General features: G+C 45.8%; 4 protein-coding genes across 7 annotated transcripts; 2 read left to right on the top strand and 2 right to left on the bottom strand.

Annotated features, from left to right (window-relative positions):
- The first annotated feature begins 37 nt into the window (after positions 1–37).
- slc6a18 (solute carrier family 6 member 18) lies at positions 38–5,482 on the top strand. Its single transcript, XM_088366061.1, has 12 exons — positions 38–834; positions 1,070–1,210; positions 1,279–1,416; positions 1,622–1,803; positions 1,871–1,981; positions 2,046–2,158; positions 2,231–2,359; positions 2,779–2,935; positions 3,054–3,258; positions 3,346–3,505; positions 3,791–3,953; positions 4,027–5,482. The coding sequence occupies exons 1-12, from the start codon at positions 699–701 to the stop codon at positions 4,237–4,239; spliced, it is 1,848 nt and encodes a 615-aa protein (XP_088222187.1). The 5' UTR covers positions 38–698; the 3' UTR covers positions 4,240–5,482.
- On the bottom strand, positions 4,409–14,557 carry LOC148379715 (uncharacterized). Of its 2 annotated transcripts, XM_088366063.1 has the most exons (9): positions 14,460–14,557; positions 11,487–11,649; positions 10,185–10,444; positions 7,906–7,948; positions 6,628–7,629; positions 6,354–6,565; positions 6,074–6,281; positions 5,888–6,012; positions 4,409–5,832 (listed from the first exon to the last, which is right to left on the bottom strand). In XM_088366063.1, the coding sequence occupies exons 5-9, from the start codon at positions 7,573–7,575 to the stop codon at positions 5,784–5,786; spliced, it is 1,542 nt and encodes a 513-aa protein (XP_088222189.1). In that variant the 5' UTR covers positions 7,576–7,629; positions 7,906–7,948; positions 10,185–10,444; positions 11,487–11,649; positions 14,460–14,557; the 3' UTR covers positions 4,409–5,783. The 2 variants fall into 2 exon arrangements, with proteins under 2 accessions (XP_088222189.1, XP_088222190.1); XM_088366064.1 differs by lacking the exons at positions 11,487–11,649; positions 14,460–14,557 and having other exon boundaries at positions 10,185–11,468.
- On the top strand, positions 9,797–23,280 carry nhsl3 (NHS like 3). Of its 3 annotated transcripts, XM_088366053.1 has the most exons (10): positions 9,797–9,888; positions 10,115–10,453; positions 18,651–18,821; positions 19,017–19,060; positions 19,134–19,254; positions 19,328–19,435; positions 19,506–19,639; positions 19,713–19,871; positions 19,932–22,623; positions 22,697–23,280. In XM_088366053.1, exons 2-10 carry the CDS (start codon positions 10,222–10,224, stop codon positions 22,735–22,737), a joined length of 3,702 nt encoding a protein of 1,233 aa, XP_088222179.1. In that variant the 5' UTR covers positions 9,797–9,888; positions 10,115–10,221; the 3' UTR covers positions 22,738–23,280. The 3 variants fall into 3 exon arrangements, with proteins under 3 accessions (XP_088222179.1, XP_088222181.1, XP_088222182.1); XM_088366055.1 differs by lacking the exons at positions 9,797–9,888; positions 10,115–10,453 and adding an exon at positions 13,602–13,885; XM_088366056.1 differs by lacking the exons at positions 9,797–9,888; positions 10,115–10,453 and adding an exon at positions 17,814–18,075.
- On the bottom strand, positions 23,281–26,589 carry yars1 (tyrosyl-tRNA synthetase 1). The gene is made up of 14 exons (XM_088366062.1): positions 26,447–26,589; positions 26,030–26,103; positions 25,821–25,967; positions 25,574–25,749; positions 25,373–25,502; positions 25,217–25,297; positions 25,030–25,122; positions 24,822–24,957; positions 24,664–24,749; positions 24,471–24,603; positions 24,289–24,398; positions 24,022–24,215; positions 23,787–23,928; positions 23,281–23,711 (listed from the first exon to the last, which is right to left on the bottom strand). Exons 2-14 carry the CDS (start codon positions 26,084–26,086, stop codon positions 23,601–23,603), a joined length of 1,596 nt encoding a protein of 531 aa, XP_088222188.1. The 5' UTR covers positions 26,087–26,103; positions 26,447–26,589; the 3' UTR covers positions 23,281–23,600.
- Positions 26,590–26,657: the final 68 nt, after the last annotated feature.

The following is a 26,657-nucleotide window of genomic DNA, read 5'->3' as shown; positions in this document are numbered from 1 at the left end:
TTGCAAACGTCTGCTCCGGATTTGCGCACAAATCAGTACAAAATGTTACAGCTGATAAAGAACGGAAAGCGCTGAGGGCGCCGTATTAGCGCTAAATGGTTACTTTTCTTGCTTTGATGCATTCCATCCAGATTAGTTTCAATTGTTGATGCTGACACATTTAAAACCGTTAATTTGTCAACTATTTGACCTTCAAGCAAAAACTGCCCGCATTCGTCATACACTCCTTAAATTCCTTTATACTGCACGGGACATTAAACCCCCAAAAGTTTGTTTTGCATATTTTGAGGTCAACAAAATGACAGGTTATCCATTAATCATGAAGTTACCCCGCTCATAAATGGCGAGTCACTAAACCATCATGGTTCATCTTTGCATATTTGTGCTGTTTGATGCTTTAATGTCTGTCATAAAAAACAAAAGTCTTATCTCAAGAGTACACAAAGGTTATATTAAAAAATGATTGCACTCTTGTCATCTGCACCAGTAACCTGACTGGAAGCTGCTGATAGGACACCGAAGGACAGCCCCCAAGGGAGCCAAAGACAGCTGATAAAAGACAAGCCCTGCACATTGAAAACCTCCACAGTCAGGTGAGAACAAACCGGAGAGCTTCAACTTTCATTTTAGTGCATGTTACCATTAAAGGACTTTAGTGACGATTCTGGAATCGGCCCTCAATATTTGACCAGTGCACGATGGACAAAGCAAGAGATGTGCAGGAGGAAGTCACATGGAACAACAAGATTGAGTACATGCTGACCTGCATCGGTTTTGCAGTTGGCATTGGAAATGTTTGGCGTTTCCCCTACCTGTGTCAGATTTATGGAGGAGGTGAGTGACTTATTCCGTTTCCCACATTAAGTGACTTGCGCCCTGAAAGCGCTGGTCTTGATTCACTTCCTCATAGTTGACAGTGAAGGTCAAGCTGTACAAACATTGAGCCACATTAATGTGCAGCGGGAGTTATCAGCTTGATTAATTTGCACGGCAGGTGTTGCCCAGAACAACGTTTAACTATTATTAAAGAGCCGTTTCAGAAAGTTAGAACTACTGTTTACATTCTCAGGAGCGTTCCTCATCCCCTACCTGATTGCGTTGGTGTTTGAGGGTCTCCCCTTGCTCTACTTGGAGATGGCAATTGGACAAAGGCTCCGCAAAGGAAGCATCGGCGTGTGGAAGAACATCTCGCCCTTCCTGGGTGGAGTGGGTGGGTGTCCCGGGATATTTCTGTACATAAAATTGGGAGTTTGTTTGGATGTTATTTTCTCCACGTAGGCATTGGCTCCATGATTGTGTCGTTCCTGGTGTGCAATTTCTATAATACCATCCTGGCCTGGGTCTTTTGGTACTTTTTCAACTCCTTCCAGAACCCTCTGCCGTGGAGCCAGTGTCCACTCAACGATAACCGTACAGGTAATTCCATGAATGTCTGCATGGGGCTCGTTTCACTTCTATTCTGGGCGTTACCAAAGGAATACCCCAAGGCTCTGCCCCGGGTCCCATTTTTTATTCCGATTTACATCAACAGATTTTTTGCTAATGTATCAAACATTTCTCCAATTTGTGAAAATCAATAACCACAGATATTGTTTTGTTACCTTATCATTGATCCATGCAGGCTTGAATGAGGAATGCGCGAAGAGCACCCCGGTCAATTACTTCTGGTACCGTCAGACCCTCAACATCACCACTGACATTTCCATCAGCGGCTCTCTTCAGTGGTGGTTGGTGGTCTGCCTGGCCTGCGCCTGGTTGATCATGTATATCTGTATGATCAAGGGAATCCAGTCTGTGGGGAAGGTCAGTGGACAGCAAACATGGTCAAGACCAATTCTCCATGTCTTTCAATGAATATTGTACAATTTAGGCTGTGTATGTGACAACCACCTTACCCTACGTGGTACTCACCATTTTTCTGGTCCGTGCCCTCACCTTATCCGGTGCTGCAGATGGACTGGTGTATCTCTTCACTCCTGATGTAAGTTTCTTCACTTTTGGGCGGACATTTGAGCATTACGAGAGCCTGATGTGTCTGTTTTCAGTGGGAGATACTGAAGAACCCTCAAGTGTGGTTAGACGCCTCGACCCAGATCTTCTTCTCGCTTTCCGTGGCCTTTGGAGGCCTGATAGCGATCTCCAGCTACGCTGATGAGAAGTATATTGTAGAAAGTCTTCACGAGTACTTAAGTAGTCCGCTCTTTGATCTGCACTGTTCTGTGTGTACTAGAACCAACTGCGAGAAGGATGCAGTCATCGTTGGATTAATAAACAGCGGCACATCCTTATACGCTGCCATTTCCATCTTTGCCATCCTGGGTTTTAAAGCTAACGCCGGTTTTAATGCCTGTCTTAAAGAGTACGTACAGATGCTCAAATCTATTCTCAGGGTATTGAATTGATCAAAATGGAACTGGTCTGGAAGACATATTGATCAGGCTTTATTAGTTCAACATTAGGACAGCAATAGTTTGGGTGTGGGTGATACCATTGGTGGTTTTGAGGGGGGCGGGGGTGTCACTAACTTAGAAGATAAACAGTTGAGTGTCCACATCAAGACAGAGGCTAGTGCAGTCCTACCCTAGCCTTGTGCATGAACTGATAAAGCCTGTTCGAGTGACAGAAGAAAAAGTCTTCTAAGATGACCAGAACATTTTAGCAGAGATCAATTAAATGCCCTGAGAATAAATTAGCTGGATGAATGAGAATATTCAAAGATCTAACTATTAAGCCTCCTTGAAATATCTAAACGGATTAAAATAAAATGTTTATTTGCAGAAACATCTTGGCTTTGACCAACCACTTTGAGTTTTCTGACCAGAATATAACAAGGGACAATTATGACCACTGGATTAAGTATCTGAATCAAACAAATCCAGATGAGCTGGCCAGTCTGCAACTGAGACCCTGCGTCCTGAAAACTTTCCTTGACCAGGTGAAGTCATTCTGAACACGCATCCATCCGTGCATTCTCACGGATTGCTTCCTCCCATTTCATTTAATTGCACTCAATGTACCAGACAAAAATGTGAACAATTTCTTTTTAATCACAGAGCGCTTCTGGAACCGGCCTGGCTTTTATCGTGTTCACCGAAGCGGTACTGGAGATGCCGGGTTCGCAGATATGGGCATTATTGTTTTTCCTAATGCTCTTCAGTTTAGGACTCTCCTGCATGTTTGGTAACGCAGAGGGAGTCCTAAGGCCCTTCAATGACCTCAATCTGCTACCCAAGTCGGTACCCCAATCACTTATTACAGGTAGCTGACATTTTGTTGCTATAAAGTCAAAAGGCTGCATTTGTTTCCAGTCAATGATTTTGTGCATTTTCTCTCTGACATTTTCAGGAGCCTTCTGCTTGATTTCATTTTTGATATCGCTCATTTTCACTATGGGCTCTGGAAACTACTGGGTGGAGGTCTTCAACAGCTACGTGGGCTCGGTCCCCCTGCTCATTATTGCGCTTTTTGAACTTATTGGAGTCGTTTATATCTATGGAATGAGAAAGTATTGATTCATTCTTATCTTGCACAATCACTGGCGGAGCTAGGATTATTTTCCTTGAGGGGGCGTTGTCAATGTTATCTTAGCAAAACAAAAAAAATCTTCAAAAATACTCTATAAAGAGAAATTGTAAATTACTTACGGGGATGGATAAAATGTGGAATAAATACCCGGAATAATCAACATATTTCAGTGCCCCCGCCGCACCCCCTCTAGCTCCGCCAGTGTCCACAATCCAAGTCAGTTTGCAGCCCAAAATTCATCTGTATGTCCTTTTTGTCTCCTCAGTTTCAGTGAAGACATCTATTTCATGACTGGGAGGAGGCCAAATATTTATTGGAGAGTTTGTTGGACTTTCATCAGTCCTTTAATGCTTCTGGTCGTTTTAATTGCATATGTGGTCCTCCAAGCACAGAAACATCCCACATACCCTGCATGGAATCCTGCTTATGTAAGTAACCTAAAAAAAATAATATATTTATGACCTGCTTCCTGAATGTACACAATTTCATCCTCTGCTTCAGGAACTCTTTCCCAAAACACAGACGAAGCCCTACCCAGACTTTGTGTTTGCCGTAATCGTCCTCCTTTGTACAGTGCCAGTGGTTCCCATCCCACTGATGGCTCTCTACAAAGGAATCCAAAAGGTCAGGAAGAGGTCTTCTACACGAGGGGGACTAAACCCGTACGCCAATGCCGCTTTTGAAAACGAAACGCAGAAACATCAGGAGCAGTAACCTCTGCAGATGTTATCGTGAACTATCTTTGCATTCCTGAAAAGGAACCTCCTGCGCACATCTTTGCTTTTTTTGTGTCTTCTTACCTTCTGTAAAGAATCATTGTCGTCTTTTGGGAGATGAGTAGTTTGTAGTTGTACTTCATGACTTGTGGGGGAGTGGGAAGGAATTCTGGCATCATAACAAAGGATGTTCTTTAGAGCGACAAAGGCTATTGATATGTCACTCAATAAAAATTGAGCGTACTTACACAATATCATGTAGAAAGGCAAACCCGGTGTAAATCTGTACTTTATTTAACGGATACAAACAAAATGCTTTTTTAGCCTTAAAGTTCAAAACGCACACAACCACAAAAAGAAAATATCCCATAGCATCCGCAGAAAGTAGACAGGGCTCTTTGCGACCATTTGGCCAAAGGGTAAATTCTGGGCACACACACGGAATCTAAAAATAGCCCAAAAAGGAAATCAAAATGTTTGCTGAATGTCAATTCAATTACTTCTCCGCTCATAGTAGGTAGTGATTAACCAGCCCTTTTATTAAGTCAAAAGAGGACGAGGTCAGTGTTTATCTTTCGAGTAATTAAATAGATCAAGTAATTTGATGATACTAACAATGTAAAAATATAAATATCATTCATTTAATGGCATTGTAGGCTAAATTACTTAAAAAACAGGTTGACAGAATTTATGAATGATCCCATTTAATGGCTTCTGTTAACATGGAAACTTCGATCGTGCAAATGGGCTCAGTGAGCATCTTGCATTTTTTTTGGAGTGTGTAAACGCATGCAAAACTGTGAGCTGTCTCTTATGATGAGATCTAAGTAGGTGCAAAGTGCAAAGGACTTAAAGGAAACCATAAAATGACAAATGACAAACCCGAGAACAAAAAGCCTATGGTATATTATTTACAGCTGACAAGCGGCTTCACTTGGAATAATCTTTATGGAGGTCGAGCGTGAACGTGTCTAACAGCGGCAAAGGCCAGCAGTTCGGCTCATGTGCACATCTGTAGAAAGTCAAATTGTTATTCTATTGGTTGTCTATTGATGTGAGAGTGACCTGGAGAAGGCCAAGCATTTTTTTTTTTAAATATACTCATTTTGATTGCATTGAAATTTCCAACTATTTTTAACTTTTCCGCAATAAACTGTCACAAAAACAAACAAATGCAATAAATGTCATATTGATCATGCAACTGGACAACAGGATAAATAAATAACTATTCTAAAAGAGTATTCACTTTTTACCTGGTGGCAGTTCAGCACTTCCTGAAGCTCGTCGAAGGATTTGAAGAGACCATGGACAGAGGCAGAGACGCTTGTTCGTGTAAAAATTATATTGTCATTAAAAGTACAGTTTCTCCAGCAGGAGTCCATTCGGTGGAAAATAAATGGAAGGGTGTATTAGAGAACAAAAAAGACTAACAAGTTTGGTTTCATTGTTTTTTGTTTTTTTTTAAAGAACACATCAAACTATTTGGGTGTAAAGTGCATTCTATACTTTTCTACGTATCAAAAACTTATCTAGAGCGGTAAATCATGTTTGTTTTTGATGTTCGGGTGTCTGGTGGTCCCTCGCAGCAGACCTGTCAGAAAAGATTGCATGAGTAAAACGCCAAACAAAAATCATCAACATCTCACCTATATAGGAGGAGTTGTTTGGAAAGGTGATCTCGCAACTCTCCCGTCTCTTTGATTTTTCTTTTCTGTATGGTCAACTCCGTCTTCAACTCTCTGCTGCTCCTCTCGAGACAACGGATGTTCTCCTGAAATAAAAAAGTGTATTGTAACGTCTGCTCTGTTCAACACGTCAGGATCTTGCATCACCTCATAGTGCTCGGCATCTTCTCTCATCTGGATGTGAACAAGTTTGAGTTTCTCCTCCAAGCGGGCTCTCTGCAGGACCTGCGTTTGCGTCTCCTCCCGCAGGGGTCCAAGCTGGGCCTTGAGCTCTCGGGTCTGCTCTTTAGCTTTTACATAAGCGCTGGTTGTTGTCTCTTTCCTCTTCTGCAGGGCCAGCAACACGGGTTCATACCTGCAAGGCCAAGATGAGAAGTTGAGGAATCGCGCTAGACAGGAAGGTGAATTGTTAAGTGAAATCCAGTACTTGTTCTGGAGGTCCTTCAAACTGTCCTGCAGGTACTGCTGGATGTCCTTGCAGGAGTTCCTCTCGGGTAGTTCCTCCTGTGTCGCCTCGCAGATCCGGCCGGCGTTGCAAAGTCGAAGCTCCTCTCGAAGGTCCTGGAGACGTTGTTGATGGGCTGACCTGATCTGCGAGCCTTCCTCAGTCATTTGCTGGAGCAAGGTCTGTAGCTTCTCCTGGTGAATGGAATGAAGGCTATGGATAAATCCTGAAATTTGATTTGAAAGTTGAAAGTTACCTCATCTCTCTTCTGGAGATCCATTTCGTGGCGTCGCTTGTTGAGGGCCGCCTGGGTGTAGGCGTTCTCCCTGGTCTTGGAGAACAGCTGCATCTTCAGCTTGCGCATCTGGTTGAGCAACTCCTGCTTTTCCATTTCCACCTTCCACACTCGCCGCTCTTCTTCGGCCACTTCTGACCTAAGGAGCTCCACCTCCTTCTTTCTCTCCTCTCTCCGGTCTTCCTCCTCTTTTCTTAACACGGCCATCACCTGGCTTATTTTGCTTGAAATGTTTTCCTCCAGTTCTTCTTGGAGTTCCTGCCGCCTCAGCTCCAGCACTTCTGCCAGTAAGTCCTTCCTCCTCCTCTCTAAGCGCTGCAGCTCCTCAATGCACTCCTCCATCTGACACTTCAGTTCCTCAAATCCATCCACCGCAAAATTCATCTCCAAGGCTTCGGGTGGAAATTCCGTGACATTGATATCATCCACTTTGGAAGTGCAAGCAACCGCTGGCTCTGAACGCTCGCGAAGGTCCGATTCAGATTCCCGATGATCAACGCTGAGACTATCCGACGTCAGCTCCTCGACTTTATTCACGTGGACATACTCCTGGTTGGCCTGGAAATCGATTTCCGCCTCCTCCATACAGCTCTCCAGCATGGCCAACATCCCCATGAGTTGATCTTCATATCGCACCATGGTGTCGCTCAGTTTGCTTCCCGCCGAAGTGACGGGCATGTCTTCTTCCGTGGTGGTAAAATACGATTCTCTTTGTCCGAGCATCTCTTCTGCATTTGACTCCTCGCACCTCTTGAGTAAATCGTCCATCTCGTGCAAGTACGTCCCCATTAAAGACGGCTGGCTCACCTGCGTCCTGGTGAAATCCGACCAGTTACTCTCGGGATCCGCATTCTCTTCTTGGATGAAGAGAGGTGCGAAATCAAACGGTGGATCGCTGTCGTCCTCCATGGCGAGGCTCTAATGCTTAAAACTGCTGTTTGTGTCTACTTCATGATCCATCCCCTGAAAAAAAGAAATCACAGTCTTTGGCAACTAACAGCAGTAGGCCAACGTGGTTATTCCAACGACAGCTGAAAAAATCTCGGGTTGCCTTCCCCTCTTGTAAATATACAAACCGTGTCAGCTGTCTTGTTGCAGTTCAAAAGATTTATTTGCTGACCTATTTTAGATTCCCATTATAAACCACAAGAAACTTTAACCTAACACCATTTCAAAATGTCGCTGGCATGCTTTACAGTTACTTTTTCCAAATCCAACTGCAATGTACAAATCACTTACTTGTTATTGGCAATGTTCTCCGGCCTGTGGATGAATCCGGTTGCTGTTCAAATGACAAAGCAAAATGAGCGGGGATCAAGATCCTCAACCCCGCCCCCCTGCACCCTCCACAGTCTGACTGCAGCTATGTGTGACTATGACAACCTCAAATCTGTTTAGGTGTATTAATAAACACAAGAGGCTGGGCGAGAAAGAAGAGCCGAAGCAGGAGCGCCCATTGGTCTGCCCGGGAACACGAAGCTTCACGAAGGGTCATCCTCACGAGTGATGTTTGCATGTTAATGACGATGATGATGATGATGGTGCTCAGGCATCAGAATTCCAAGCATGCCTCCACATTATCGAGCCGTCTTAAAATAACTTCCAACCAACATGTGGCTGCTTCCCTTGGAGAGGATCGAATTCACCTCAACTTGTGACCCCTGCAATAAAGCAACTCAGTGCTTTGCTTCCACTCTAGAGGAACAAGATGATGAGATTGCTTAGTAAATGCGTCCGCTAGATGACGCTAGAGGACACCACAATTGTTATTATGGTGCTACGTGCACAGCGGAATCCCGAATGAGTCAAACCCTGACCACATTTTAAATTGGTGTCAGTGTGATTGCCTGGCAATTTATTTTTTTTCTGAACGCATAATTTAATATACTTTTTTTTTTTTAATGAGCCAATGGAGAACATTCAAACTCCACAGCAGGGCCTAGGGGATCAGATGTTTAAGGGTGCTGACAAGTTTGGCGCCAGAGGAAATTGAAAGAAAAACAAAGCTGGAGCCTCTCCTAGCACAAAGCATCACTATAACTCTCAATTTCGCAAGATTATGAATCATTGTGGCTCTAATTACACATACGGTGAGTTTAGTTCAAGTCCTGTCATCCGGTTTCCGTGACAACAGTGATGTCACACTTGTAGTTCTTTGGCAAGTCTGGCTTTTGGGTGGGAGAGAGGGAGATTGCAATTGACATGACATTAAGTCCACAAATGAAGTGATCCAACACACTAAAAACATCTCTGGCATCATTTTTTAGGAGGAGGGAGGGTTCAAAAGTGTGCGAGCAGGAAGGCGTCAACTCAAGTCCTACTGAGATAAACAGACTTTATAACACATTACTTTCCTCCCAAACTATAAATGAGTGTTTAATTGTGCTGTTTGGATAATAATCCAAAAGAGGCGTCATGAAGTTTCCAGGGTGTCACCACCCATGACGTCAAAGCCGACCCCCCCGGTGGACGGAAAACAGATGCAGGCAGAGGGACAAAAGCGAGAGCTGCAGCCTGTTTTGCTCCCATCGCTCAGCCGCAAAAGGGCCACACCCTCCCAGGAATTCCTGCCGCAACAAAATTTAAAATGTCAACCGAGATGTGTGCTCATCTGAAAGTCCCTGATAAGACACAGTGTCCATCATTTTGAAGTACTTTACGGTCATGGAGCTTTGCATTATGGGAGGAGCAAAGTTTAGCCTGGGTCGTCAGCGGAAGAAAGCAAGTTTCAGTTCTGTGGGTCTTGGTCCACATGCAAACCAGATGAGCGAGTCTTGTTGCTCCCCCCCCCTTCCCTTCCCTTCCCTTCCCCACCAGCTGCATGAAGTAACGTTCTCCATTCTCACTCCCAGATGTTATGTGTGTACACTAAGTGCATAGTGACTGAAAACATCTTCGGGCCTCCTTCCACCACTGTTGGGTAATACTTCACTGGATCAAGCCTGGCATAAGGTCACCTGATTCCCAAGATACGAGGTACGAACTAAATTAACTCATACACTGCCAACCGAGTTCGTATCTTTGACCGTCAATGGCGCTGAATGAGTTAAAAAAGGGACGGCCAGGATTGCGAGGGTTGGTGTAGATCACAGCTTTGTGAGAGGTGGGAGGAGGAGGAGAGGGAGGGAGGGGCTGACTGGTCAGAGAGCATGATGGAACTTCAGTTTCACACACAAAACTCCACAGGACTCAAACACAAGAGAGAAGAGTGGACCCGTGCAAGTAAGTTGGAATGTCTTGCTTGCATGTTGTTCTAATTTGCTTTCGCTTGTGTCGCAATAGCCTTTCACTGAGCTTCTCTGACCCAAAAAAAAAACAGAAAATGGAAAGTTCTGATCATGTTCTGATCATGTCATCTGGACCTGAGATGTAGATTTGTTGTATTGTTTTCCCTCCTATCTTTCCTGTCTCTCTCTTTCTCAACCCGCTGATGTCATTGTTGTCCCAGGTGCTAACGAAGTCCAAGGAGGCCAAACGTGTCCAACTTCCGCAAATATTTGGATATTAAACTGACTCACCCGGTGTGTTGGGAGCTTGCCGGGCCCAACCTCCGCCATGTCCCGGAGGAGGTCGACGGGTGACCTGGTTCCCTGGGACGTCAGTGAAATCATTGGCCGCGAGCTGAAGGCTCAACGCGGCCACAGGAAGCCGGGAAGCTCCCTGGGACAGGCCATCAGCTGGTTGAGGAGCAGCCAGAAGAGGAGGAAGAAGACCAAGAAGAGCCTCGATAATGGAGGGAGGCAGCCGGTTGTGGCCGATGGACTTCAGAGCCAGGATGCTGCAAAAGGTGAGACATTTTGAAACTGCAGCAAAAGACACCCCAGCAACTGTCCCAATACTTTTGTCAACGAGATGACCTCATGACCACGGCGTGCATGCATGTAGCTGATCTCTAAATCCCTCCCTTTTTTTTTTCTCCCCATTTGCTGATGCGTTCGCTTGTTCGGCAGCTCGGAGATTACGGCCGCCGTCGAGGTTTCCTGTTTTTGTTCCACTTCCAAAAAAGCCATCATGGCTCCCACTCTCTGGTGTTAGCGTAGGAAGCAACTTCTGGAAACTTTTTAAAATCCTCATCGTGCCTAAAATGGTGGTGGTGGTTTTGCAACATGCGTGGGTGGTCATTAACATTTTGGCAAAAAATAGTCAACTCCCCCAATTAAACTGTCCAAATTGCACTATACTATATTACCAGATGCTAAAAAAAAGGTCAGAGGGCTTTCATTCGATTTATATCGTCGTTGAATCGTATCACGTGTTAATCGGATTGGGGAGTGTCTTGAAAAAATCAAAACACACGGCAGTCTGCTTAAAAAAACAACTTCTATTGTCACGCCAGGGCGCTGCCTTGTTGCCTTTAAGGCAAGAAAGGATCTTCTTGTGTGCCAAGACGTACTTGACTAAAACATGTCTTTGTGTTGTGTCATTCCACTGACTCACTGTTGTCATCCTGGCACCGGCCGCCCGGACTCACCATCCAAAGCTCTGCACGAGCTCGCCGGCTCCAGTTTACACACTTTGAAAAAGTCTTTGAGCCGCGAGAGGCTTGCCGGATGACGGCCGGAGTTATGCGATGGGGACGAGAGATTAGGGCGCATCACAAAGGCTCATTCAGAACTTTGAGAGGATTCTCGGGGAACAAGCTTTTTTTAATTAGAGTGCACCTTTTCATGACTGCATTCCGTGTAACTTGCCATTCTGTGCTTATTCTGGGTCACAGAGGGAAAAGTGTAAAAGTTTAATGAGACGCACACACACACACACAAAAGCCTTTGTAAACATTATTCACAACACACACACTTTGATGAAGGAGGTCATTTTACCTGGGGAAGCAGATACCTCCAGCCGTCATCCATCACGTTTGCGAGGTAAACGACTCCTGGGCGACGGCTCCGTGAGGCGCTTGTTGCCATGGTAGCAATATGGTCAGCCAACAATGCCGTGAATCTTATCTTCATGTAGAGGCTGGCTCGTTTATTTACTTAACTGCAGAGAGGACAAACCATTAAAAAAAAAATCCCACGAATAGTGCAATGCTGCCTTAATGGATGAATTTAAAAAAAATTATGAACCTTTTTGTACTCCCTGAAAACATGCTAATTTCAGCAACACAAGAGAAGGCGTGTTAACATGTGCTTTAATTGTCATCTTTTAGAGGAATGTGTGTCACGACATGTGGGAGCTGTTTAGAAATTGAGATAATAAGCATAATGTGTTTCAAAGATTCAAATCACTCGCTGCTAATGAGAAGTCGGTTTCGCGTCCGCATCCATTTTGAAAACAGAGCTAATTTTGGAAGCATTCATTTCTCTTTATATATAGTTTCACACGCGTGCAAACTGCACCGCAATTGTGTTCACCATGCAGATGACAGCAAATGGGTGGTTTTTAAAAACACGGGGTGCGTTTGAAGCGGCGCCCAAGCAGCTGGAAGACATCACAAGGGAGTGGGAGGCCAGGCAGTAAACATACGCCGAGGATATGCTTTATATGTCAAGTCCAATTCAGTGTGTGTGTTATGTAAGTTACTGTTGTTGAGGCCACACTTGTTGAACAGCTTTGTTTTGTAATGACACTGCTTTGCCACAAGGTGGCAGAGCTAGAGCTGTGCAGATTGGCTTTGACACATTGAGAGGAGCTGACTTGAAATAAGATATAGCAGTCATGTACAAGGTCATTTGAGTTCATCCACTATAATGGTGATTATTTTGCAGCGGATGTCATTAACCCGGGCAGGTTGCGCACTTTAACGGCCGCGCATCCAATCAAAGCCTTAATGGCGTCTTCGTGTGGTCACCTTGGCGACCACTTTGAGGATGCCATGCGTCACGCGCATGCCATTAATGTGGATGCAGTGTATCTGGGACACACACACACACTCAGAGGCTTATGTGCAGCGTGTTTCGGGTGTGGTTGCGCTCCATCATGTCTCGCTCGATGCCAGCCGTTGCTGATTACTTGACAAACACAGGCAAGGGGGAAAAGCTGGAGTGATGTCATCTCACTCCTGTCACTCCTTAAGGGGGTAAACATCCAAAAAGCAGAAACTGAGACTTCATCTCCGAAGAGCCTGGAGCAATAAAAAGGGTGGAGGGGCTTATAAATTCTTCACTGAGACGCAGAGCAGCTCCTCCACACCCACCTCCTCTCCTCACTCTGTAAATCTTTTTTTTATGGGAGGCTTTTTATCTACTGTCAGGGATGAGACATGATCAGGATGACCATGATTCGATCCCTGCCGCACCGCCATTTTGTTTTCCGATGAGGAATATTCTGTTTCATAACCCTCGCGATGCGATATGTCTTGGCCGGCCTAGTTCTGGAGAGCTGCTATTGATCGGCGGTCAAAATGTCGGCGCTGGTCTGGACATTGTCAGGCTTCTCGGTGACCCTGAGCAGAGATTCTAGAAGTACTTCTGACTGTTGCCTACAGCCATTCGTTCACTTAGCTCGAATTATTGGGGAAACTAATACTTCACTGCCATCTTGTGGCACCTATACAGTGCCGGAACTAGACGAGGGGCTGAAAGGGCGCTGCCCTCCCGGGCCCCCCTTAAATGCTAGGCCAGATAATTGACTTTGTGGTATTATCTGATTTTAATGGGATGTTTTTCCATAAAGAACATACAATGAATTATTATTAGCATTTTTTGACAATTTTTTTTGTTTTGTTTTGCGATCCCCCTGGGAAATCGGATTCCTATACGCTCCTGTACTTGCATAAAACAAAACACATTGACAAAACGTTAAAGGTTCCCTATCATGCAAATGAGCACCCGTGAAAATTGCTCTCTGACAACTCCATTGATGGCTCCAGGCTCCCTAGCAACGGATGTAAATCATCTGCTGAGCTACGCGACGCCACAGTCAGCTGTGTTTGCTCCACTTTGGAGCGGCGGAGAATGGGAGGGGCACTTGCCGATCTGCACACACACACACACACGCACACGCTTCATAGTGGATGCTGCCGTCTCTGTCTCGAGCAGCCGGATTCGGAGTGCTCCTGGATCGTGCTCATCGGTCAGCACTGATTCAGCAACAACCAGGGCAGGGGGACCATGGACATAGCGGATACGGTTTAGTGGAGGGGGCTTAGGGGAGTGCCCCCCAAAAATGGGGAACGGCATCCACAAACGAGTGCAGACGGAGAAAAAGCCCCCTGGACTCTGGGAGAAACCAAAAGGCTTCTGGCTGATTGGACGAACAGACAAACTAAAGACAGGTAATTCACAGAAAAAAAAAAAAAAAAGCATGTGGGAATGAGAAGTTGTAGTGAGCTGACTTCACATCAGTCATCATTTTGCATGCACAAGTTTGTGTGTTGTGTGTTGCACCACGACCGGCAGCTTATCTTCTCCCGCAATGAGTGCCGCCCGTGCTAACATGAGCGGGTTTAGCGCGCGCTTTTGCGCTGACGCGCTGATTGTCAGATAACGTGCTTTCTTTGCCCTTTGTGACCCTCACATTTTTCCCCCCCCAATTAGAATTGCATCAATGCATTTGATCAATATTCTGATAGTTTAGGTGTTGGCAAAGTTGCAACATGTGATATATAGCGCACACAAAAAAATCTCTCGGCTTGATGACATCATCATCGTCGTAAAGCAAAGAGCAATATTGTGTAATGGTTTGACCTTCTTAGATAAGTTGATGGTCCACTGGCTTGTAATAAGCACAAGTTCAACTGCATGCGCCACATGAACTAATCTTCAAATCTTTTTACACTCATAATCACGAAATTAAATATCACCCATTTTCTTCCAGGCATAAAAAGCATAAAAACTTGAGCTACTTACTTTAGATATCGACTTCTCAGGTGAGCATGGTCATGATGTCATGGCCATCCAAGTGGCAAAGGCCCCTCCCTCCCTGTGCTCCTGTGTAAAAAAACAGACATGGTCACCTGATGTTCCCTCATGCATAAACAGCTCCACAATTTGGATTCCGGATGTCCAGCCGTTCGCGTGCGTGGTCACTCATGCAAATGTTCACATTAAGTGAACCCTGGCTCCTGTTTGTCTGCTCTATTTCCTCTCCCACCAAAAAACAACAACAACAGAATATTGCAGTGAAATGAAAATGAAATGGAATCGCATGACGCTTTCTCTTGACCTTGAATTCTTTTTTTTGATATTTATCTTCTTTCAATATGGACCAAGTCTGGCTGAATGCATAAAATAAATCAAATATGACGATCGGGACCACGTAGCCGCAATGCACAGACAGAAGTAGGCCATGTGAATGCAAAGAAGGAGCTTCTAGTCGGGGGAATATATCAGGAAGAGAAGATACGTTGGACTCGGCTGCAAAGAAATATTTTTCATCGGGTTGTGATATTCTATATTCCGTCGCCCCTTAGGGTTAGGCTGCTTTGTAAGTCATTGGAATAGTGTAAAGCGAGGCTAAGACGCTCACTTTGAAGAGCTCGTTCACCGCTGGCTGCTGTCGACTCCCTGCTGAGAAGTGAAGCAGATCAAGAGAATTTTTTTTTCATTTAGGCCAACACGGATTCTTACGTCGTTAAGATTCTGCAGCGATACACGCACCCATCGTGAACTAACTACTACAAGGTCGTTGACGGCAAAGCGCTACGTTTGTCTAAATGAAGCTCCTGAACTGGAGCTCATATAATTGCTTATTTGCAAATGTTCTGGTAGGATCTCACGGTTCCGGCTGTGACAATAATGTAGTAGTCGTAATAATCATAATAAAGACGATGACAAATGGTACTAAAAGCCACGGTGCCGCTCAGTCGTGCATCTTGAATGTATCTCTGTCTTCACTATAAAAGGACTCAGTGTTGGCTTCTTGCATCGCCAGCGAAATCCAATTAAGACGTCAAGTTCGTTTTTCCACTATCAAGAGTTAATTTTTTTTCTCTCACAATACAGCTTTATTATTGTAAAATTGTGACATTATTAAGACCTTATTCCTGCATATTGTATTATATATCTTTTTTAAATTCTAATTTAAAAAAAAACTTTTTTTCTGTTTAATTTTTGGGGCTGATTGTTTTTTTATTCAGGAAAAACAGGGGGGGCATATTTTAAAAAAACTGAAATAAATGTAATATTTTTCTCATTAGGATCATTTTTGTTTCCGTGTGTTGCGTAACACTGGGATCCATTCATAAAAACCTGCAAAGATGAACTTGTACCCTGCAGAACTGTTGGAATTTGCTTGAACAATTCCTATATTCAGCCACGGCAGCAAGGAGGTCAGGACATGTTTCCTCCATGTTGGCGAGGTCACAGCGGGTTACCGAAAATCTGTGACAAGCAGATGGTTCTCCATCTTTGGCAACACAGCTACACAAATACACCATTGGCCTTTTTGTCACGCCATGAGTGTTTTTAGGTCCAAGAGACGAATGATGATGAGGAAGAGGTGTCACGGTAACACTTGCAAATTCAATTTGGTGATTTTTCTGTGGCCAGACAGCGCACGCGTGTGTGATGTTGAGTACGGCGGACACAAGGCCGCATCTATTCCATCTTAATGCGTCGGGTGTGATTCGCCTGACACGCTAACTTAAAGCTGGGGCCGATTTTTCGTTCCTCGCAGCTCGGCGGAAGAAAAGTGTTGAAAATTCATGTTCTGAAGCCTTGATGTTGTTTTAGTTTGCAGGAAGTGGCTTGCCTAACTTGACCTTAGAATCACAACCATGCAGATCTATCATTAACTCATCAGCTGTGCGTTTAAAAATAATTTTGGGGGGGAGCATAAAAAAAAAAAAATCTCCTGAGGTTAAGCCCTGTCATTTCAACAGGCTCGCCCAAGGGACAGAATGAAATGAACCGTGGAGGACTTTACGCATCATTTAAAATTCCCAGGCTATTATGTTATCCTGATCAAAACCACTAGAGGGCGTATTTGTATTCTATCGCATGACTGCTGATACGCTCTCGTAAGACACACACAGGAAATACACACAGGATATGTGTATCTGGTTACACTCTCTGCTCTAGTTCAGAGACAAGGGCACATCCTCAAACTGTGCAGGCGTACCTATTCATGTGGCCTGTGAGTCTTATATACAAGGACGGCGAGGAGCGCATCATAAGAACAAATTAGCATCCGAGTTAATTTGCCATCCAAGCTGCAATTAAACTAGCTGTTAAAAAAAATGTGTCATAATTCTTCAAAACAAATTGCCCGTGTCATGTTGATCATTTCGACTATTTGGAATTTGCATATGTTACGCCAAGATGTTGTTCTAGCTTGCTACGGAATGGCAAATTAAAGTCTCCCCTTTGACCCCGTCCCCCAAGACCAGATGGCGTCTCTTTAGACCTTCTAATGAATATTGATAGAAAGCGGGGAGTGAAAGAGGGATGAGGAGGGGGAACTTGCTTGATTTCATGAGGAAAAGCTGCAACATTTGGAAAGTTACGAGCGAGATGAGAAAGTGTGTCAGGTTAGGTGCAGGCAGGTACAGGAGCTAATCCACTGGCATGACTCCCATTTTTAAAGCCGCTCTCACCCGAGCTTCCACCCTTGCCAACAACCCTGTGGGCTAGCATCTTCCACCCAAACACCCGAAATACCAAGCCTGGCCATAAACAAATTTCTCCTCCTCGATCATCGGAGGCGAGTGGGGAAACAGGAGCAACCGGATGACGCCATTAAAAGCTATTTATAAATCAAGCAAGACCTCGGCAGCCGCCAGGCTAAAAGGCCAGACGAGAGGAGATGTGAAGAGGAGAGATTGGCAGCGGCCGGCGGGAAAGTGATGCGAGGAGACAAGAGGATGATACGGGTGCGTCCGTTTCATTTGCAAGGACACAACCTCAGCTGAAAATAATGAAACAGGCTGAAGGCGCTTATTATTCTGACCGAGTGTGACGTGCTGACAATTAGTGAGAGCAACAGTAAAGTTGAAAAAAAGTTTAACTTAGTTTTTGTTCCTAGCCTGAGAAAATATTAAAATACATCTGCATAATCAGATCAACCCGGGAGGGGGGGTGAGCACATGCATAGACGCGTGTCTCTATAGTGAGCCTCGTGGGGGTGGATGTTGCCTGAAAGCCAAACTTTGACAGCTGAGGGCTAAGCAGGAGTCCTTTATTTGACGATAAATGGAGGAGAGGCGGAGGGAGGGAGCAGAGGAGGGAGGGAGGGAGGGAGGCAGGTTGGCGGGTATCAGACACGGGGATAAGGCAGCTGGGGTGAGTGGGAGCAGTTTTTATTGTGAGCTCATCCTTCCAGAGAAAGACGGACTCACCAAGGAGGAGGAACTTCCAATACTTTTCCAGTATATATATTTTTTATTTTCACTCGAGATTTATTTTCTTGTACTCTGAGATTAGTTTTCTTGGGGAGGGAGGGAGGATCTTCCATGGGCCGATGCCGGGATGGTGGTTTATTTACAAAAGGGCATCCACTCCTTGCTGTCGGTCTTCAAGAAGAAGGGTGAGTGTTGTTTTCTCACACCAATATTTATGGTCATGATCCGTGAGTGGCTTCTAAAATATATCTCCTCTTGCACAGAACAACAAACTGCCGTCAAATTGGCGTCTAATAAAATAAACGGCTTTACCGGCGGTCGTCTTAATCAACTCAAAGCCTCTAACCTCCTGCATGAGTCTGTTAGATCTTAAGAGGCAGGGGGTCTCCTCCTCCTTGTAATCCCACAGCGACCTGTTGGGAATATTTCCCCGTGCTTGATATCATGATTAAGAGTCTACTGAGCAGACATCCTCCAGCTAACCTGAAACTTCTTTAACAGTGGCCCATTCAACCTGAATGATCTAATCTGGGACTAGCACAGAATTACAGATCGTGCGATTAGCCAGGTTGGAACATCTGCCCAGCTTCTGTTCAAGGCGCGGTGTCACATTCACAACAGGTGGCAAGCGGCACACAGGGTTCAAATGTAAAGCTGATAAGTTTTACCAACCTGTTGAGCAGGTTGTGCATCCTGCAGACTACAAATAATCCGACGTTGCTGGTTCGTTCAATAAAGCTGTTAAATTATTTCCCCACAGCTGGGACCAAGAATAACGATGAGCAGAAGAAGTTGGGAGCGCACTACTCGGCCTCGCAACACTTCCAGGAGAATGTTTTCATCGAGGCCGATCGGCCTCAGTACCTGGAGGACTTGCACTCGGAGGCTCGGGAGGGCTTGAAAATATTACAGCAGGAAGGTCATCAGCAAGGTATCCACAACAGACTTTATTGTATGTTGTTTCTACTTTCAAGACAATTTTTGTCATGACAATACAAAATTTGTCTCGGCGGGCCACATAAAATGATGTGGCGGGCCGTATCTGGCCCCCGGGCCTCGAGTTTGACACCTTTGATTTAATCCACGTGAGCCGATTCAGGGTTAACACGGCCATGTTGATTTGCAGAGCACGACAGTGGAGGAAACTTTGGCGAAGATGAAAGCTGCGCGGTAAGTCCGACAGACACAAAATGTCCCTCCAACATTTGAGATGTTAAATCCATTTTATGTACGCATCATGCAGTCGTCAGACACAGGACACCCAGATGATGATCTTCACTCCAAAGACGAGAGTGGCTCTCTGGAGTCCAACTCAGGGATTAACGATACCACAAGAACTTCCAGACCTGTTCTCACCCGCCAAAGTAATCACCGTCGACAATGTCATGTTTATCGTTCCGAAAAGTCAGTCGCTCTATTCTGGACGCTCTCTTTCAGGTTCTACATTCAAGCCCCTGTATTCAGTCAAAAGGTTAGATAAGAACAGGAAGAGGAACAGAAGGACGACCATTATGGGGATACCCAACCAGGTCCAGAAAGAACTTGGTAGGTCCAAGAGCACACAATTGTTTCTTTGTTGGACCTGTCATTGAAAGTCCAATTTCAATTTCTCCAGCATTGCACAGATGCTCAACCGCTCAGCAACCCAATAACAACAACCAATCGGGTTCTTTGATCATTCCAACTCTTGATGGAGGGACTCCAGTGATGACCAAGGAAGGAGCAAGGGTGCACCTATCCGAGCTGGAAGTAAGTCCCACTCTCTGACCCTGCTAGACTTTTTTTTTTTTTTTATGAAGCTCATTTTACATCTCCTGGGCAGATAACTGATGATAAGCATCTTCAAGAAGTGTCCAAGAACAATGACCAGCAGAGTTTTGGAAGCCCTCGCTGTCGTTCTTCAGTCATCAGGCCCAAGTCCGTTGCAGTACCTGGACTGACCACCTTCAATCCTTTAACGAGCTTCCTCTCAGAACCCCAGGTAAGGAAACAATATCACGTCCTGGTTCCCCCAAATCAACAAGCTTTTCATGTCCCGCAGGGTCCCGTGATGTCCGTATCTCCTCAGGCGGCCTATCTCTCCACAATCATTCCAAACGCAGTGCTGCCAGCCGGCATTGAAGTCATCGAGATTGATCGCGGCAGTGTCAAGAGTGCTCACGCAGTAAGCAAAAACAGCCCGGCGGCTTCCGTGACCTCGTCAGCCAGCCCTTTTCTCTCCAGAAAATCAGATTGTGACAGTTCCCGCACAGATACTTCCTTCAACAATCCAACAACACACAAAACAGATCTCAATCTGGAGGAAAGTCGGGTGAACCCGACAGGGGACCAAGAACTCGGCGTCCAGTCTTTGACTCCAGACTCTGAACCCGTCATGTCCTGTTCCAGAAGAGATGAGGCAAAGATCAAACGTAATTCAACTCGGAGTCTCTCCGTTATCAAGACCAAGCTGCCCCCGGCACCTCCGCGAAGATCAAATTCGCTTTATTTGACTAAGATTCAAAAGAGTCAAGCAGAAGGTAAAGATACAAAAGTATCAAGTGAGGAATTACAATCAGTCACAAGCAACATTCCGGATCCTGTCTCAACCTGTCTGGCAGAACCCAAGTCCCAGTCTTCAAACCCCAGTCAGGATTCTGCTTGCGAAGCAAAAACCGCTCAAGAGTCTGTCTCGGAATTCAAAAATCCATCAGAAGGTGAGAAGTTTGAACGGACCATTTCGCCTTCCAGTGGCTACTCCAGTCAAAGTGGAACCCCGACGCTTTCCCCCAAAGACATGGCCCCAGATAAACACAAGATCAAACCGGTTAAACCGGAGAGATCTGCGTCTCGGGCGTCATCCTCGGCGTCTCCTTCCTCATCACTGACCTCCTTATCGTCCGGGACGTCCGATCCCGTCAATTCGGATGTCTCCAATTCTTGCACAAGCGGCTTGCCCGCAAAAGAACTCACGTCACCTTTGAGGTTGGAAGTCAAAGAGCTATGGACTGTCCCACCACCTCCCAAGGTCAAAGCACCATGTCCTCCTCCCCCCGAAACCTGGGCTCAGAACAGTCACACCTTTGCGCTCCTGTGTGGTCCGAGCCCCCAAACTGACAAAATAGTCCCGGAATCAACAAAGGCACAGGAGAGCGCCGTTACAGAAGAAGGAAGCCAAACCGGTTTTGAAACTCGAGACAAAGCAGAAGCAACAGAAATCAATCCAAAGGACGAGAAACTCTTCTGCGAGATTCAGACTCATCAGGTTGAAGAAAACACAGAATGTTTAGCTAGCTTAGAATGTTTAGCTAATGATGGGATTGAAACGACACCAAAAGAACAAGGCCAGGGAACCAACGACATTTCCGCAAAAAAAGAGCCGCCCCCTGTCATGAAGAAACCACAACTGAAAGAAGACGTCATGCTGACAGAGGAACCAAAAGGAGAAAGTTGCCACACCACCACCATCAATGACTCTGTAGATGAAGTCCAATCAAATTGTGTAGAACCCCAAAACGTTCCTAAAAGCTCCCCGCCACCTTCTCCTCCACCTCCTTATCAACCTACGCCGCCTCGTTCGAGAAAGTCACCTCCCACCTCGGTATCGACATTGCCGGTTGAGTTAGAAGGAATCCAGGAGGAAGGTCGTGCTGCTGAATCATCTTGGCCGCCTCCCCCGCCTCCCTTGGAGGGAGAATCGGTTTTTGACGGAGGGGATGAGATCGAATTTCCTCTCCCGCCTCCACCGGACAATATTCAAGCTGAGGACAGCTGTGCTTCAGAGACGGTTGCTTCAGACGCACCTTTGGAAAAATCTGAACCAGGACAATCCACACCCCCAGATCCAGTTCAAGACGCTGGACCTGCTGGACCATCACCACCATCATGTTCAACCAACAATCCTGCAGAAATCCAACCGTCTTCCGGCAGTGTCCTAAAGCGACACTCGCTTGAGATGGAAAGTCACTCCAGGAGTGAGTCTCCCACCACTTCCCAGCATCCGACTCCTTCCCCAATGGAGAACCTTGCCTTCAGAAGGCCACCCAGTACTGCCCACAGAGACATCAGGAACAAGGAGCTTTTAGCCCGCCACAAAAGCATGCCCATTCCTAAAGAGGACGCCAACATCCCTCTCGTCACCCCGTCGCTACTCCACATGGTCCGACTACGCACTGTCAGTACGAGCGAGGAGAGTCCGGAAGCCTCTCCGCAGCAGAACACTCCACCGAAGCCAACTCGAAAGTCGCTTCAATGTTCCCCTCAGGTGGTGAAAAAGTACGTGACGCCAAACACGCCTTCCATGCGATTACAAGAAGCCATTCGGATAAAAACGGCGGCGTTGTCGTCAAGAGAAGGTCTTCCGTGCCGGCTTGGGACCAGAGCGTCCTACCATTGTGCCGGGGAACCGGGAGTCTTGTCCTTCAAATCATCCGACACGCAAAGGTTACCGGCTTCTACTGCGAGCTTCATCTTCTCCAGGAGCACAAAAAAGACTGTGATGGACAGCGCCGGGCCTGGCTCTTCACCTGAAGGTCAAACTAACGTGAAGCAAAATTCAGCAGCTGATCTCGTGCGACTTTCCGACCCCGGGACAAAGTCCGAACGGGTTCCCCCGCCCGTAGCCAGGAAACCTTCACAAGGCAGCGTCGGGTTTTCACAAAATGCTTGTGCAGCTAGGATGGAGATCGGCGTTCCTGCCAGAGATCCCATGGGAGCACAACAACGTTCCAGGGGAATCCCGCTTCCCGAGACAAGTAAGGAGCACCAAGCATACTCACAATTTGCATCTTGACAATGTTTCTAACTGATGTTCTTGTTTCCTTCTAGCTACAAGAGTGACCGCAGACACAATTGAAACACTGTTTTAAAAGCATTTTGTGGTGCTTCACCAGGAGGAAAGCCTACAAGCAAGTCAATTAGTAGCTAACGAGTTGTGTGGACTGAAAAGAAAAAAAAAAAGCCTTAGCCTAAAATGGCCTTCCAAATGTATTTATGCAAATCAATAGCTACCAATTTCTAATGATAGCTTTATTCTGGAGTATTTTTCTAAGCTGTTTTCGGACTAAAGCCCACTCATGAGAAACTGGTGTAAATACGGGCTGAAGTGTAAATACTATGTGAGGGCGCCCCTAGCGGTTGAATTAGGGAGTGTTCATGTACAGAGATTTAGACGTGGCCTGACATAATTTAACACACATTAACATGAATCAAAGTTATTGCTTGGGGAAGCGTGTAGAAATAAATAATTCAGTGGCGACAAAGGGAAAAAGCATCGATAAACATGATTTTAAAAATAGGTTATTTAGAAAAGAAGCACTTTTGTATAGCTACAGATGATCAACTATTCAAAGGCTTTTATCGGATTACCATCATTTCTCCCTGGTCTGTAATAAAAGACAATTTGACATAAATGTATGAAAGTGATGCTATTTATTTTTGAATGCGTAGATGATAACACCACAATCTCCATCCGGTTGATTTGATAATGGTAATAATGGATGTTAGTATGATGCGCTACCCATGATGCAACTGGACAGGAAACCGTCACTGATCAAGAACGAAAGCGCACTTTGGCATATGTGTTCACGTGAGAGTGCAATCTGGCAGATAAATTAGGAATCATAACAGGTCCCTTTTTTTTAACCCCCCCCCTCAAAGACTTTCAGTATCCATGTTCCATTGTTCCCATGGCAACTGTTTGAATATGTGGCTGGCAGGTGAAGGTGAGTACCTAACTGATATTTCCTCCTTTCAGAGTTTTACACGTGATCTGTCCAAGTTTGCTCATCAGCAGGTTGTCTTTCCACTGAGCCACGCACTCCTCTGAGATCTTCAGGTCCACCTGGAGAAGAAAGAAGGAAGATCTCAAAGGCAACTTTTGAAAATGGATGCTTGGATGTAAAGCTAAGAGGCGTACTTGTATTTTCTCCCAGATTTTCTTCTTCGGGTTGAGTCTGTCGTCTGGTTTGCCTGCTTCGTATCCTTCTACAAAGACCCGGTCCCCCGGTGAGGAACCCTCAGGAGGGTCGAGTGGCTCTACTCTGCGGGGCTCCCCTTCGCTACAAAAAAAAATAATAATAATAAAATAAAACCACCCAACATGGGGAGATGGAGGAACCCAAGGAAACACAAAGCAGAAAGAAGCATCATACATGGAAGCACAGAGGAGCATGGCTTGCGACTCGATGCCGCGCATCTTCTGGGGTTTGAGGTTACACAGCACCAGGACCATTCGGTCTTGCAAGTCCTCCTGGGAGATGTAAGCCACCAGCCCGCTGACCACCGTCCTGGGCTCCGCCTCGCCGACGTCGATCTTCTCCAAGTACAACGAATCGGCATCTGGATGCTTCCAGTTGAAGAAAGACACTTTTAGAAGACGTTGTTGAAAATCCATAAAATAAAGGGTAGCACAAAGTCACCTTCTCCACACTGACAACCTTCCCCACCCGGATGTCCAGTTTGGACGGTGTCAACTCCTCCTCATCTCCTCCAGGTCCTCCTCCTGCCCTGGCACCCTTTCCGGCTCCTTCTGCACAGACAGACGCGGGAACGTAAAGCCGAGCGACGTGCATTCGCTCGCATCACATCGCACGACACTGACTCGTCTTGGTCGAGGGGTAGGCGGCGGCCGTCAGCTTGCGTAGTTCGGCAGTCTGGAACTTCTTGCGGATGGGCTCCAGCAGCTCGTTGAGGGCCGCCTCCACGGAGACCTTCAAGTCTCCGGGGTGGATCAGCTGATGAGAGATGAACTTGAGTCCTCTTTTAAGCCCGAATGAAGCCAGCCAACAATTTACCTCTGCTGCAAAGTCTTTCTCAACATCTTCAAACGCTGAGTAGACTTTGTCTCCACCAAACTTGGCATCTCTTTTGATGGAGAACCCTGAACACAGTCAGACATTTTTTGTTAACGGTTTAATATGCAAAAAAATAAATATCACGGTGTGTTTCGTACCTCCACGAAGAGGGAAGAGCACAAATTTGACAAAGGAGAGAACGCCGTTATTCTCAATGTTTCCCGGCTCACAGAAGACCTTTTTCAGCTTCTTCTTTAGATCTTCTTTAGAGTCCAGCAGGTCGACCTTTGAGTCCTTTTGCAGAAAAGCAGCTATGATGAAATACACACAAAAAAAAAGTTCCATTCAAACTGGTTTGACTCGTACTTCCTCTGAAGAGCTCATCTTGGCACCGGTCAATCCTGGTACCATTGGGTTCATCAGATGGATGCGCTTGGCATAGCCCATGGAGGGGAGGTACTGCAGAAAAATTGAAATTAATTTCCTATGCATCAGCTTGAATTCAACTAACCCGGGCAGGTCATATTTTTTGTCAAGAACGTAAAGGCGACACCTTCTCAGCAAAAGTGAAGATCTTCCTTTGGTCCACTCCTCCAAACTGAGCATCCACCTTCAGGTACTCCTCATCCAGCGCCTGCGGAGTGACCAGAATGGTATTCAGCACTCGCATGCCGATTAAAAAGCTACTTACGCGGTTTTATGCTAGTACCTGCAGTCCCGGATAGAGCAGCCCACTGAGCAGGGCGTGCTCCACCTGCTTAACCACCTCGGCGCCCGCCTTTTTGGCATCGTGCTCAGTCACCATGGACGACAAGCGGTAGACATCCAGAGTGTACTCTCTGACAGAAATCAAAAAATATATTTTTCTTTGGAAGCTGATGATAATAAGCTTCATCGCTGGCTAACTGACCTACTGAGCTGGTAGTCGGTTCCTTTCACAAACTTGAGTTTCTCCAAAGGTACGCCGATGCTCTCCAACATGGCCTTGATGATCTCCTCGTAGTACTTCACCCGAAGCTCCAGCAGATCCCAGGGAGCCTTCATATTGTCGAGGAAGGCGTGCAAGTCAGCAAACAAAATGGTGACCTGGAGGAGGAAAGCAAAGAGATAGATTTAAAGGCTTCTGTGAGATGATCGGCAAGCTTTGAAACACGCACCTCGCATCCGGCTTTGAGGAAGTCGGCGATCTTGGACATGGGAACGAAGTAAGCCACGTGGGGCTTGCCAGTGGTGGCCGTTCCCCAGTACACCTTCAGCTCCCTTTGCTGAAGGACTTCCTTCAGCTTGTCTTCCCCGAGCACCTCCTGCGTGAAATGAGCAACAATGAAGACATGGTGATGTCGTGGTGGAAACATCTGTGACCCACCTGCAGGTTCCTGGTGATGAGGTGCAGCTTCTCCTCGGGGCTTTGCTGAGTCGCCATGGTGAAAGGCTTTCCAACTGCAACATTTAATGAGACAAATGATGGAAATTGGATTTTTCTTTGTTGGTTTTGCAGGCCATGCAGGATTTGCAATAGCAACCGGGCAAATTGCATCTCTTACAGAGTGTCCATTTAAGCTTTTGAGAAGACATTATAAACTAATCAAATGCAATTAGGTCGTCAATTTATTATTATGTAGTTAGCTGATGTTAGCTAGCTGGCTAGCATCAACGCCATGTGCAACAACATGAAGCAGGATCAAGCAGTTGTTGCAGGATTAAAGCACAAAAACGTCTTGCTCATTACAAAGAGGACATGTTGAATAAATATGCAATTGTGTTGAAATTTATGCAGTCCTACCTCAAGCGCTAACGCGGTGGGAATGAAAAAGCAGCCGGGTGGTGGAAGCTGTCACTGTCTGAGAGTTGCATCAGCAATCGATTGAGTCAACTCTAAGGAAAAATAATCGAAAGCCGAGCATAAGATGCCAAGTGGCTTGTAGTGTTGTTACACAAACTGTACACCAGGTGTCGTCGTTTAGCCATAAAACTGAACATAGCCAATATTGCTT

This window comes from Syngnathus floridae, chromosome 21 (genome assembly GCF_059516105.1).
Source record: "Syngnathus floridae isolate MCC-2025c chromosome 21, RoL_Sflo_1.0, whole genome shotgun sequence".
Lineage (NCBI taxonomy): Eukaryota > Metazoa > Chordata > Actinopteri > Syngnathiformes > Syngnathidae > Syngnathus > Syngnathus floridae.
The sequence above is the reverse complement of the archived record's forward strand: the minus strand, read 5'-3'. Positions and strand labels throughout refer to the sequence as shown.